Below are 13,115 nucleotides of genomic sequence, written 5' to 3' on the forward strand. Positions count from 1 at the left end.
CTTCTTTCAAATTGCAATTATTTTAGAACTTTAAAATGACAGGATAGTACAATTGGATTGTCACTACTAAAAAAATAGATAATTTTTTTTAAAAAAAATTACTCTAGTTCTCGAAGAGATATTAAAATAATATTTTGTTCTCTTCTATTTGTAAAATATATTTTTTTATAATTTTAAAATTTTTTTAATTTATTTTAAATTTTTTGTGTTAACTAATATTAACTTTATCTATTTTTTAAGAAAAAATAAATTATTTTTTATAAAAATATCTTTTAGCAAAAATTTTATTTTTTATTATTAAATTTTACTTATCAAAATACTCTCTAATAAATTAATTTTTTTATTAATTAAATTATATTTTTAAAAAAATTTAATAATTAAATTATTTTTTCTAAAATATTTTTCAATAATTTTTTAAATATTAAATTATAATTTTACCAAATTTTTATTAACAATTATAGTTATATTTTACTATTAATTTTTCAATATCAATATATATGATTTAACATTAAATAAAAAAAATATTGATAAAATTATTTTCTGATATCAATATATATTAATTGTTATGCATATTAACAATGGTAAATTTTTTTATTTAATATTAAAATAATATATATTGATATCAAAAAATTAATAATAAAATATAAAAATAATTGTTAACCAAAATTTTAGTAAAATTATAATTTAATAATTTAAAAATTATTGAAGAATATTTTAGAAAAAAAATAATTTACTTATTAAATATTTTTAAAAAAATTTTGGTAAAAATATAATTTAATTAATAAAAAAATAATTTATTAAAAGATATTTTTGTAAGCAAAATTTAATAAAAAAAATAAAATTTTTATTAAAAGATACTTTTGTAAAAGATATTTTATTTTTTTAAAATAGATAAAGTTAACATTAATTACCACAAAAATTTAAAATGGATTAAAGAAGAGGTGTTTTAAAAATTATAAAGAAGGAGAATATATATTTTACAAATAAAAAAAAAATATTTTAATATATCTTAGAGAAGGAAAGTGAAATGTTTTCAAAAATTAATGTTAAGATATTTATATATATATTTTTTATATTTTAATATATGTATAGGAACAATTAGGCTCAATTTTTTTTTTTGTTATTGGAGACATGTATGTGATGTACTGATTTATGGGGGATTAGGGTGCTAGACCAAGACGTGGGGACAAGTTTTTTTTATTTGTGTTTTAACAAGTTGGACTATACAAGTTGTTTTAAAAAGAAAATAATATAGTTAAATTGGATGGTCTGATTTACAAAAAAAAAAATTTAAATTTTAAAAGAAGCAAATTGAATTGTTCAATAAAACGAAAATTAGACCATTCGATTTCTCTGAGAATACTCATATCATCCGATTTGTAGTTCTTTAACACCACACGCTGCACTTACATGTTGCTGTCCTACACCATTAACTTCTCCATAATAAAATTAAAAAGCGGAACAATTAACTGGCAATTGATTTTCAGGCGTACATAGAGAAAAACATAAAGGATATAACGGGATAAGAATCAAAGATGAAGATGAGGCATTTTCATTGCACGATCATGAATGACTAGAGAAACAACCACACAAAATATATGATTAATGAAACTTTATCAAACTAACGACTAAGGCACTAACATTCATTACTCAAAAGTCAAAACACTTATCTACTACCTCCTCAATTTACTACATACCCTTGCCATTGAGGCAATCAAGCTTACTTCTTTGCATTCAACATTTTTAAGTTTCAATCCACTCCCTCGTCTCTTTCACAACAAACCCGCAATTCTCCGAAACCGCTCTCTGCAGATCTTCAAGCCCAACATTGCTGCCGCAAACCACTACTCTCTGCATCCGACCTCCCTCCTCCACCACCGCATTTCTCAGGCTCCACCATTCACACCCGCCGTTTTCCCTGACCTCACAAACCACCATCTCCTCCGGCTCCGACGGGTTCCCTAGGTAAACGAAATCCCCCACCGTCGTTACAGTGACCGACGCCACCGCCCCGCAACCGTCCTCCCCCTTAAGCTTCTCCACCATCTCCTCCGGCATCGCCGCCAGCTCCTCGCACCAATGCTCCCCCGATCCAAATCCTAACTCCCCATTCACTTTCCACAGTTTCACTCCCTTCACGTTCTCCGCGTCGCCGATTGTTCCCGCCACGATCAAACAGTTCCGCAACGTTCCAATCACGCAGCAGAAAACTCCGTCGTCGGGGCGAAGGTGGTACGGTCCGTGCCAGATTCCGGCGGCACAGTCAAACGAGTACGTCACACCGGAGTTTTTCTCCGTCACGAAAACCATGTCTCCTGTGACGGCAACGGAAAGCCACGTAGACGCTGAGGAGTCCTTCAGGATTGCCGGCATAGACTGACACCGGATCCACGCACCGGAATCCACATCGTACATCTCCACCGCGAGGGGATCATCCTCGAAGTCGCACACGCCGCCAGCGACGACGATCTTGCTTCCCACGCTGGCAACCACGGGGTCGATGCGCCACACGCGCGGTGGATGCACGTGGTGCCAGTCATGGTGGAGAGTGTCAACGGAGAAGGAGAATCTGCCAGGGGAGATGGCGTAGAGGAGCGTGGAGTGGGAAGAGCGTATAGCGGATGACAAATTTATGGGAGGCGCGTGGATCCGAACCCAGGCACGGGAGCGTGGGTCGTAAGCGTGGGAGGTTGTCACGTGATATGCACGTGGGCTCTGGACATGCACGGTGAGCCAGGGCTTGATGGGGTTGATTTGGAGGGAGGTGGAGACGGCGCGCTCCCACGCCTTGGACACGTGGCGTGCTGGCACGAGGTGGACAAGTGGCACGTGAGATAATACAGCCTCTAAGATGTCTCCATAGATTGGAGCTTCGTTCTCTTGTTGGTGTTCTTGGAGCTTCTTTTCTTTCGCCATTAGAGTACTTGGCTTTCTACTCTGGTTTTCTTTTCTTTTATTCGACTTACAAGTGATATCTGGAACCCGGTGTTTCTATAAATAGAGGCGTGGAAAATATGAACTTAAATTACCAAAAGAAAACATTGTATTTTAACGACGGCTGATAATTTTTATTATGAAAAAATTAGGGGAGCAACTTTGTTAAATTTTAGCGAAAATTTAATTAATAAAAGAAAAGTGAATAATTTTATATCATTAGATAAAATTTTACATCATTTAAAATATTATTATTATAAATCACAAAAATTATTGACACCTAACACTTATTTTTTATTATTGTCACCTGTATTTTTTTATTGATTTCAATTAAAAAATTTCAAGAGTTATATATATATATATATATATATATATATATATATATTGATTTATTGATTTGATAGCTCAAGTTAAATTTAGTAGAGATATAATTATTTGTGTGGTTTTTTTAATAAATTTAAGTTTTAAAAATTAATTTTATAATATGTAATTCTTGTATTTTTTATGAAAATATATGTATAATGTTGTGTTGCATTATTGGTGGGCCATTGTTAGAATTGATATATAAATCGTTGTTTCTTTTTATATATTAAGGGTATAGTATCATTTTTGTCTCGACGTTTGGATAAATTTTATTTATGTTCCTAACGTTTAAATTGTTCTATTTATATTGTAAAAGTGATTCAATGTTATTCTGCTGTCAATTACACATCATGAACGCTTTAGTTTGAGTTTTAAAAATCTATTCTTGAGGTTAGAATACAAATGTTTAGGATAGAATCGATGATCTACTCCGAAAGATAGCTCATCAAAAATTGAAATTAATTCTTACGACATTTACATAATTTACTTTTCTAGGGACATAATTGAATATAAACACAAATAGTGGGTAAATATTAAAATCAAACACATCCAAATAAGATCTAATTGAGGATGAATACATCCAAGTGAGAATAATTTTAAAATATAATATGATTTGTTAGTGTAATTGATAATAGAATAACATTAAATCACTTTTATAAATGTTAGGAATACAAATAAAACGATTTAAATATTAAAAACACAAATAAAACTTACCCCAATCATTAAGAATAAAAATAATACTTTACTCATATATTAATCAAATAATAAATCGAATTAGTTAGTCTCATTTTATTTTATGTAAATCAAATGTATTTTCTTAGTTAATATTAATTGACTATATCCGATTTAATTTATATAATTAATACAATATTCATACGTAAATCAAAACTATTTAATTCGATTTATTATTATAATGTAAAAATTAAATTTATCTAATTCGATTTATATAATTAAATATTTTGAGACATCTACAAAATACTTTTTACTTTTAAGTGATTCGCATAATTTTGACATAAGATTGGTTTATTTAAGCTCAGGTATAAAGTTACATTTGGTTGGGAAACGTAACCTGTGTGCGGTACATAGTTACATTATTGCGGCCATCCACGAAATTACGAAGGTCAATATACTCAATTATAATAGTTAAAAAATTAGTTTTTGAAATTTTTTAATTAAATTAATCTTTTAAAAAATTTAAATCAGTTATTTTAATTTTTTTATCATTTTTATTATTAATGACGTTAAAATTTATTAATATGATATGTTAAATAATATTATAATACAACACATATTTAATAATTATAATTAACAATAAACATGATAAGTTTATGAAATTAGATAAAATTAATTATAAATTGAATAATTTTAATACTTCAAGTTTTTTTTTATTAAATTTTGATTTAATCTAATTTCATTAACTTAAATAATCAATTAACACTCTTATATGTATTATAGTATCATTTAATGAATCACATTAATAAATTTTAGTCTTATTTAACAAAAAAAATAACAAAAAAACTAATGCGATTAATTTAAAATTTTTAAAAAATAAATTTGATTAAAAAAATTTGAGAACTAATTTTAAAAAACAAATAATTTTTTTATAAACAAATTATACCATTTATCCAAATTCTGAATAATCATACCTATAAAAAAAATAGCTGAATAATCATATATTTAATCACAGCAGATAATAATATTAATAATCTGCAATTGATTGATGTTCTGCTAATTAACTGCTACATCATTTCTGCTCGGATTTGTGTTTTAGGCACGCACGAGGTCTTTCTTGGTATGTAACCATTTTTTTATTCTTTTAATTTATTTTTTACATCCAGTATTTAATATCCATTAAAGATTAAATATTAGATTAGTTTCATAAAATTAATCAAAATCAATAATTTCTTGAATGATTTTATCAAATATTTTGTGTAATTCTATCATATTAATTTTTTTATGAATATTAAATTAATTTACATTTTTTCATGTTATTGGTCAAAACCTTTTGCGGTCGAAAATGATAATTTATTCATTAAAATATATATTTTGTTTGAATTGAGATAAGCATGAGACCGTTATATTAGTAAACGGCATATTGTAATGGGACCGGCTAAACGGTGATATGACATCCATGTCAAGACTAGAACACGGTTGTTGCAGAAAATTAAATTAAAAAGGCGTAATACGCATACCCATTAATATTGTTATTATAGTTAATGCTCTAGCCAACCTTGTTTATATTCATGAGCTCGTCTTGGTGGCATTCAATATTATTTTTGCATATATTAATATTAGTTAAAAAGTCAAAACTCAGAGTTTATTACAAATACATTTACCAAATTACTTTTTGTTTTGGTCTGAAACTAGGTCCAAGGTATAGATCGGTGACAGCCGAAAGAGTACGCGTCTTTCTTCTATGCGTTGCACTACAAATTTTTTTCTCGTTCGAGCAATGTAAAAAATTTATAAAAAGGACTTTAATATTTAAGTGAGTTCGTGATCAAATAATAATAATGATACTTTGTTGAATTCTATTTTATGTGTGTATTTGATGTTTTTACTAGGTTACTCATAGTATCTTATTTATGCATGAACGAGTGCGCTTGTTATGACCCCGAGATTCTTGAAATCTGAGCCGAAAGATAGCGCGGATCTTTTTTGTTTGGTACAACTGACTTTGACCTAACTGATCTGAGGTATAACGTCAGCTCAAGTTTTTGGATACGGGTCACAACTCCCAAACTTGATTTGTTAATGTCAGTAGTAAGTTGAGCTTTTGTCTGAATATCCGACGTTATACCTATTTTACTTGTATCTGAGCTCCTAAGCTGAACATAATGTCGACTCGTTAATAATTGCTGCTTTTGTCGTTTGATAATTACTGTGCATTTGTTGTCCCTAGAAACCACCAAGGCATGTTTGCAATAAATGGTAGTGGGGTATTGGTTCGAGGTAATCATGACCGCTAAACTTTTGGTTATCTGAACGGTTTCTTTGATATGACGGCCAGGGTTGATCTATTTGTTTGTTTCCTTGCTAATGTTTATTTGAACACACTTCAGTTTACTTGTATTGGGCAAATATACTAAGTCTAAGAGGATGGCAACAAAATGTTAGTCTTTTGATTTCTTTTTTTCTCTGTGTTTTTACTGAGTTCTTACCTATGAAAAAGTCAGAGGATAAAGTAATGGATGTTAAAGACGACCTGTATGAGTGGGTGCATGCGAACGTTAAATTTCGCACTTTCCTTCTTCAGAGTGTGAAGAGTTTATCTATTTTTAATGCCGCGAACTGGGTTCATGGTGGCTTCGGTATAAGTATTGAGTTGCTTCCCTGTAATGGGGAGGACATGGTTTGTGAAAAAAAAAAGGAGGATTAAGCTTATTTTTATGTATATACCTGTTTGTTTATTGAGCTGGGTGTGAAACTTTTTTTTTTGAATTTTGAATGTTGAGTGTTGACACAGCTCAACTGTGCTCCGTAACAGTTGCTTTCAAATTCCTGGGCCTTCCTTTGCGCCTTTAAATGTGTGATGAATTTCCTGAAAACCGTCCATACACTAGATATTTTCTTCTCACTTTTCCAAGCGAAAGGAGTCTGTAAAGGCCTCTGGATAAATTTAAGTAGTTATCCTAGTCGCTCCATTTTTCATGTTATATAAATTTCCGTTTAAAAGTTTCAAAGAAATGTTTGTGAAGATCCGTTCTTGTGAGATGGGGTATCCATTTTTCTTGGATTCAGAGTTAGGAGAAAATCTTCTCCTGTATTGGTGTCCTGAACCAATGCAGATTCTGCAGCAGTAGGTAGGTCTGATGAAGAGGACTTGTTGTTGGACTATTTGATTGAGTGTTTCTCTTTTGGGAAACTGTTATGTATTAATGATGTTTTAAATTTTGAGAATGATTTTTAAGGTTTAAAAGATTATATTGGTAAAGTTTGGTTTTGTTTTACATTTGGTATGTTTCATGTTTGTCATATTGTGATGTATTATTTGTTGACACAGGTGGAAGAGTGCTGAGTTTATCCTTGGCTCGGATAAGGACTTTCTTGGATCAAAAAAAGAAAGAAGGTAGGGAAAGTTCAATTCGAAAGGTTGATAAGGACGCTGCTGCTGATGTTGCACAATTTAATGCACATCTACGAGGAGAGCAAAGAAAAAATCATGAATCTGAGCGATCACTAGAGATTCTGTCTAGAGTGGATTTGGTATTTGATTTTGGGGTTAGGAGTGGAGTGAAATGGCAGTCGTGTCTTCATGGTTTTATGGCTGATGGTGTTGCAGAATTGATTTGGAGTGATCGCTTTCTTTTTTGTGTTGTTGCTGATAGGGTTGCTCAGAACCCTAATGACGTTCAGCTTTTGAAAGACGTTGGAAAGGAGGTGATCGGTTAGTATATGCAGGTACGTGTGGTGTTGTTTGTTTTACACTATTTTTGGTTTGGATCCTTTGTTTGATCAAGTATGCAATTTTATAAGGTTATTGGCTCAAGATTGCTCTGTGTTGGCCGAACTACAGAGTTGTTCAGAGTTGAAGAACGGGCTAAAAAGGAGAAGGTTGTAAAGCTAGAAAAGTTGGTTGCTGAACCAGATGGAGTGGTCATTGGTCTTACCAAAAAGATAAAAAATGTAGAGGTCGAGGTTGGGAATTTGCAAGATCAAATCCGAACTCTTCAAGGTCAGCTGAAAGAAGCTGACGTCGAGAAGGAGAAACTGACATCTCGAATTCATGAGTTGGAGGATGAAGGATTGAAAATGTTTGCTGCTGGATTTGACCGTGCAATAAGCCATGTTTCTGTTTTTGCTCCTGGCTTCGAGATTAGTCAGTTTGATGTTAGTAAAATTGTTGCTGATGGTAAATTGGTGGATGACGAGCCTGGAGTGGAGGTCCAGGACGAGACTGTAGATATAGCTGATAAGTAAGATCGAGTATTAGTTGAAGAAGTCTGTAATTATTAGACCTTTGTTTGTTTGAAATGCTTGGCACTATGCCTTTGTTGTTTGACATTGAAACGTTTTTTATTGCTTATTTTGATTTACGTAAAATTTGATACTTGTTTATTGTATGTCTTTGCAATGGTAGATTGCAATATATAATATGCGAGTTTTTATTTCAGAATATTTGAAGTGGTTGACCTCGTTAAAACCTCCCCGAGTAAAACCCTGTTAGGAAAAAACCTCGGTGGTAGGAAAAAGAGTACCTTCTAAACTTCAAATTGTTACAAATAGTCAAGTGTAATATAGTCGTAATGACGAAGTATTCCATATATTTGGTAAATCGATCCCTTCCAAGGTTTGTAGGGAATATGCACCTCGACCATGCACTTGCAAGACTTGGAAGGGACCTTCCCAATTTGCGGCGAGCTTGCCTTGTTCTGGAGGTTTTCGGACATCTTCAAGATGTCTGAGGACGAGGTCTCCTTGTTGTAGTGGCCAAAATCTGACATTCTTGTTGTATTTACGTTGAACTATGAGCTACATTGCTTCTTGACGTATTCTTGCATCTTGTCATTCTTCCTCTATGGTATCTAGCTCGGCGCTCCTCATTTGATTATTTGCCTCTTCGTCAAAATGATCGGTTCTGATTGATCCTTGGGTTATTTCTACCGGAATCATGGCAGCGGCTCCAAACACCAATTTGAAAGGTGTTTCCTTGGTCGAGATTTGTGGGGTGGTGTTGTATCCCCAGAGTATCTCTGGTATTAACTCGGCCAAATGAGCTTTGGCTAAAGTTAACTTTTTCCTTAATGGCTGCAAAATAACCTTATTAGTTGCTTCGGCGAGCCCGTTTGTTTGAGGGTGCTCGACCAATGAAAAATGATGTTTTATGTTTAAGTTTTGTAAAAAATATGCTATTTTCTTATTAGTAAACTATCTACCATTATCAGTAACAATGTCCATAGGTAATCCATATCGACATATGATAAATTTCCAAATGAAATTTTGTACCTTATCTACTGTTATTTTGGCGAGTAGTTGAGCTTCTCTCCACTTTGTAAAGCAGTCAATTGCCACAAGTAGAAATTTTACCTAGCCTTGTGATACTAGAAAAGGACCGAGGATATCCAGCCCCCATCTGTGGAATGGCCATCCGACCTCTGATGTGTGCAACATCTCGGCTGGGTTGTGTATTTCTGGTGTGCACTTTTGGCAGTTGTCACACCATTGAACCTTTATCATGCAATCTTTCTTTAAGGAAGGCTAATAACACCCTGCTCTTAGTAACTTTGCTGCTAGGCTTTGTCCTCCTATATGTGTGTCACAAATGCCTTCGTGTGCTTCTGACATTACTAAGGCGGCATCCTCGTCCCCTAAGCATTTCAACAGAGGTTGGAAAAACCCTTGTGTGTAAAGGTCGTCTCCAATGATAGTGAAAAACTTGCTTTTTTCTTGAAGACTTTCGGATTTCTTTCTGTTGTTGGTATTGTTCCACTTTTTAGAAACTTGAAATATGGAATTTTCCAATCTTATACATGTGATAAACTTAGAACAAGGTTGTTGCAAATACTAGGTTGTTCTAGGATTATTTGTGATAAATTTGATGGTTTTCCTGTTCTTCTTGATGTAGCTAGTTTAGATAATATATCAGCCTTATTATTTTCAGTCCGATTGACATGTGTTATTTGGAAATTTTGAAATTACTGAATTAAATGCCTTACATGTGTTAAATATTGTTCTAATAAAGGCTCGCATACCTGGAATATGCCATTTACCTGCTGAACTACGAGCAGGGAGTCATAATAGACTTTGATGTGTTGAATTCTGCTTTCTTTGGCTAGACGTAAGCCAGCCAGAAGTGCCTCATACTCAGATTGGTTATTGCTGACTGGGAACATGTATTTTATTAATTGCTCAGTAGAGACCCTTTCTTTGTCTTTGAGGACGATTCCAGCTCCCCCGCCGTCCTCACTGGAGGCACCGTCTACGTATAATTCCCATTCTAGATAAATTTTGTCTGTTGAGGTGAATTTTGCTATGAAGTCGGCGAGTACTTGGGATTTAAGTGAACCCCGAGCTTGGTAGTTGATATTATATTCTGATAGCTCAACTGACCGTTTTGTTAAGCTTCCTGCCAAATCTAGTCGTGTATGCACTTGTCGCAACAGATGATTAGTTTGGACTACAATCTCGTATTTCTGAAAGTAGTGTCATAGGCGTCGTGCTGTAACCACCAAAGCCTAGGCTAGTTTTTTGGTTGGGTACTGAGTTTCTATGTTTTGTAAGATTTTACTGATAAAGTAGACTGGGGTGTTGCTCCCGACCTATTTCTGTTACACGGACGGATGAAATTGAGTTAGCAAAAATTGAAAGATATAAATAGAGTGGGTTACCATATGTTGATTTTTTCAAGATTGGAGGTGATGATAGTATTTGCTTGAACTCGGTGAAGGCTGCTTCACACTTGTACGACCATACAAATTTGTTAGACTTTCGTAGTGTGCTGAAAAAGTGGCTTGATCTTGCTACCATCGTTGGTAGAAATCTTGACAAGGCCGCCATCCTTCCTGTCAATTGCTGCACTTCTTTGATCGTTGTTGGCGACTTCATCTGAATGACCGTGTTGCATTTGTTGGGGTTTGCTTCAATTCATTTATCGGTTAACATGAATTCCATGAACTTTTCCCCTTGTAGTCTGAAAGCACATTTTTTAGGATTTAGGTGCATATTATACCTCCTCAATTGCTCGAATACCTCCTTGAGATCGGACAGATGATCTTCTTTGTTTTTTAAATTGACAACCATATCGTCTACGTACACCTCCATATTCCTCCCGATCTGTTCCTAAAAGACCTTGTTCGTCAAACGCTGGTAGGTGGCACTTGCGTTCTTGAGGCCGAAAGGCATGACTTTATAACAGAAATTCCCATGTTTGATTATAAAGGCTATTTTGTCCTCATCTGAAGGATGCATGAGTATCTAGTTATAGCTTGAATAGGCATCCATGAAACTTAATATTTTATAACTAGAGGTGCTGTCGACAAGCTTATCAATGCACGACAATGGATAAGAGTCTTTTGGGTAGGCCTTGTTTAGATCGGTGAAGTAAACGCACATTCGCCATTTTCCCGAATTCTTTTTGACCATTACCACATTTGCTAACCAGGATGTGAAGCGGATTTCTCAAATGAACCCCGCGCTTAGTAGTTTCTGTGTTTCTTTGATGGCTGCGTCTGTTTTTTTCTGTCATAAATGCTTCTTTTGCTTTACTAGACGAGCTTTGGGATCCAAAGCCAGTTTGTGGCTTATGACTTCTAGGTCTATCCCTGACATGTCATCCAGGATCCAAGAGAACAGATCAACATTTTCCTGGAGTAAGTCGGTGATTTGCTTCATGTATCTTTCAGATAAAGTAGAACCAATGTTAGTGTTCTGATTTTCATTGTTAGAGATGCTTACCTTACGTAGATCATCGATTGAAATAGGTCATTGTTCTTGATTGGTCGGAGGACCTAGCTCGGCTAATTCTAACATATCGTTGGTATTTTAGACCGAATATATTCTCGGTGTTGGTGGCTGTTTCATTTTAAGCCCTGCATTCTAACATTGCCTTGATTCCTTTCTATCCGAATGTACCGTTGCTATGGTTCCATCTCGCAAGCAAAACTTAACGCACAAGTGAATTGTGGAGACTATATCTCCGAAGGCATTTAAAGATGGTCTTCCTAGTATAATATTATAAGGGATAAAGCAATCGACAATTAAAGCTGGATATCTAAAGTTTTTGAATGAGGATACTATCCTAAGATCGTCCTCACCTAAACATAACCTGTTACAGGGGCTTTTCTCCCTGAAAGCCCGACCAATTTGCTGGAGGATGGTTGTAGCACCTTGTCATTTAATTGCATCTTTTTGAAGGTGGATAAGAACATGACGTCGGCATTGCTTCCTGGATCCAGGATGACCTTCCGAATCAACAGGTCTCCTGTTGTCACTGAGATTACCACCAGGTCATCGAGGTTAGGAGTTTTGGATTCAAAATCTTTATTTGCAAATGTGATTTCTAGAATGTGAAAAGTATATGTTTTTGACGGCATGTCATCTTGTAATGACAACATAGTCCGGTAGCTTCTTTTTCTGGCTGAGCTTGTGTCTTCACCACATGCAAATCCCCCTAATATGTAATTAATAATCTTCTTAGGTGGGTGAGATTGACTATGCTTCCACTGGTCTTTTTCGGTGTTTGTTGTCTGATGTTCTATCGCTGCCGAGGCTGATGAGTCTTGTTGCATCCTACTGCTTATGTATTTATCCAATAGTCCTTGCCGTGCTAGCCTCTCTAGTAAATCTTTGGCCACCACGAATTCGTCAGTGGTATGATCAAACTTCTGGTAAGACGCGTAGTGCTTGGTTTTGTCCACATATTTTTTTGTCTTGGTAAGTTCCTGCCTTGCTCGGCGGCCTTATGAGTTTATTGGGAAGGATTTCCTTGATTATGTCCTCCCTTTTTGTATTAAATTTTGTGTAAGAATCGAACTTCGGTGTTAGCTTGACCTGCAACTTTCTCTCGAAATTTTGCTAACATTTCGGCTTGGTAACAGCAATGGTCTCCTGAAACTTTACAGGGCGGAGGCCGCTCTTTAGTGCGTGCAGGTGCACCTCAGGGTTGAGGTCGAGAATTTTCATAGTTGCTTTAGTCAAACGCGTCATATAGTCTTTCAAGCTTTCATGCGGACCTTGCTTAATAGTATTAAGGTAATCAGATCCGTGCACGTATATTCTTGGAGCTGCGAAGTAGTCGATGAAGGACCTTGCTAATTCTTCGAAGCAAGAGATTGAACTTACATGTATCTTAGAAAACCAAAGTAAAGCAGCACTATCTA

The 13,115-nt window shown here is 34.4% G+C and overlaps 1 protein-coding gene across 1 annotated transcript; it reads right to left on the minus strand.

The window, feature by feature from the left end:
- Positions 1-1,515: 1,515 nt before the first annotated feature.
- On the minus strand, positions 1,516-2,991 carry LOC130969995 (F-box/kelch-repeat protein At1g23390-like). Its single transcript, XM_057895924.1, has one exon. The coding sequence runs from the start codon at positions 2,914-2,916 to the stop codon at positions 1,744-1,746; it is 1,173 nt and encodes a 390-aa protein (XP_057751907.1). The 5' UTR covers positions 2,917-2,991; the 3' UTR covers positions 1,516-1,743.
- Between the last annotated feature and the right edge of the window lie 10,124 nt (positions 2,992-13,115).

Source organism: Arachis stenosperma, chromosome 3, assembly GCF_014773155.1.
Source record: "Arachis stenosperma cultivar V10309 chromosome 3, arast.V10309.gnm1.PFL2, whole genome shotgun sequence".
NCBI lineage: Eukaryota > Viridiplantae > Streptophyta > Magnoliopsida > Fabales > Fabaceae > Arachis > Arachis stenosperma.

What these genes read in the sequence shown, in the direction of transcription:
- LOC130969995 (XM_057895924.1), bottom strand. Translation starts at nt 2,916, where the DNA reads ATGGCGAAAGAAAAGAAGCTCCAAGAACACCAACAAGAGAACGAAGCT.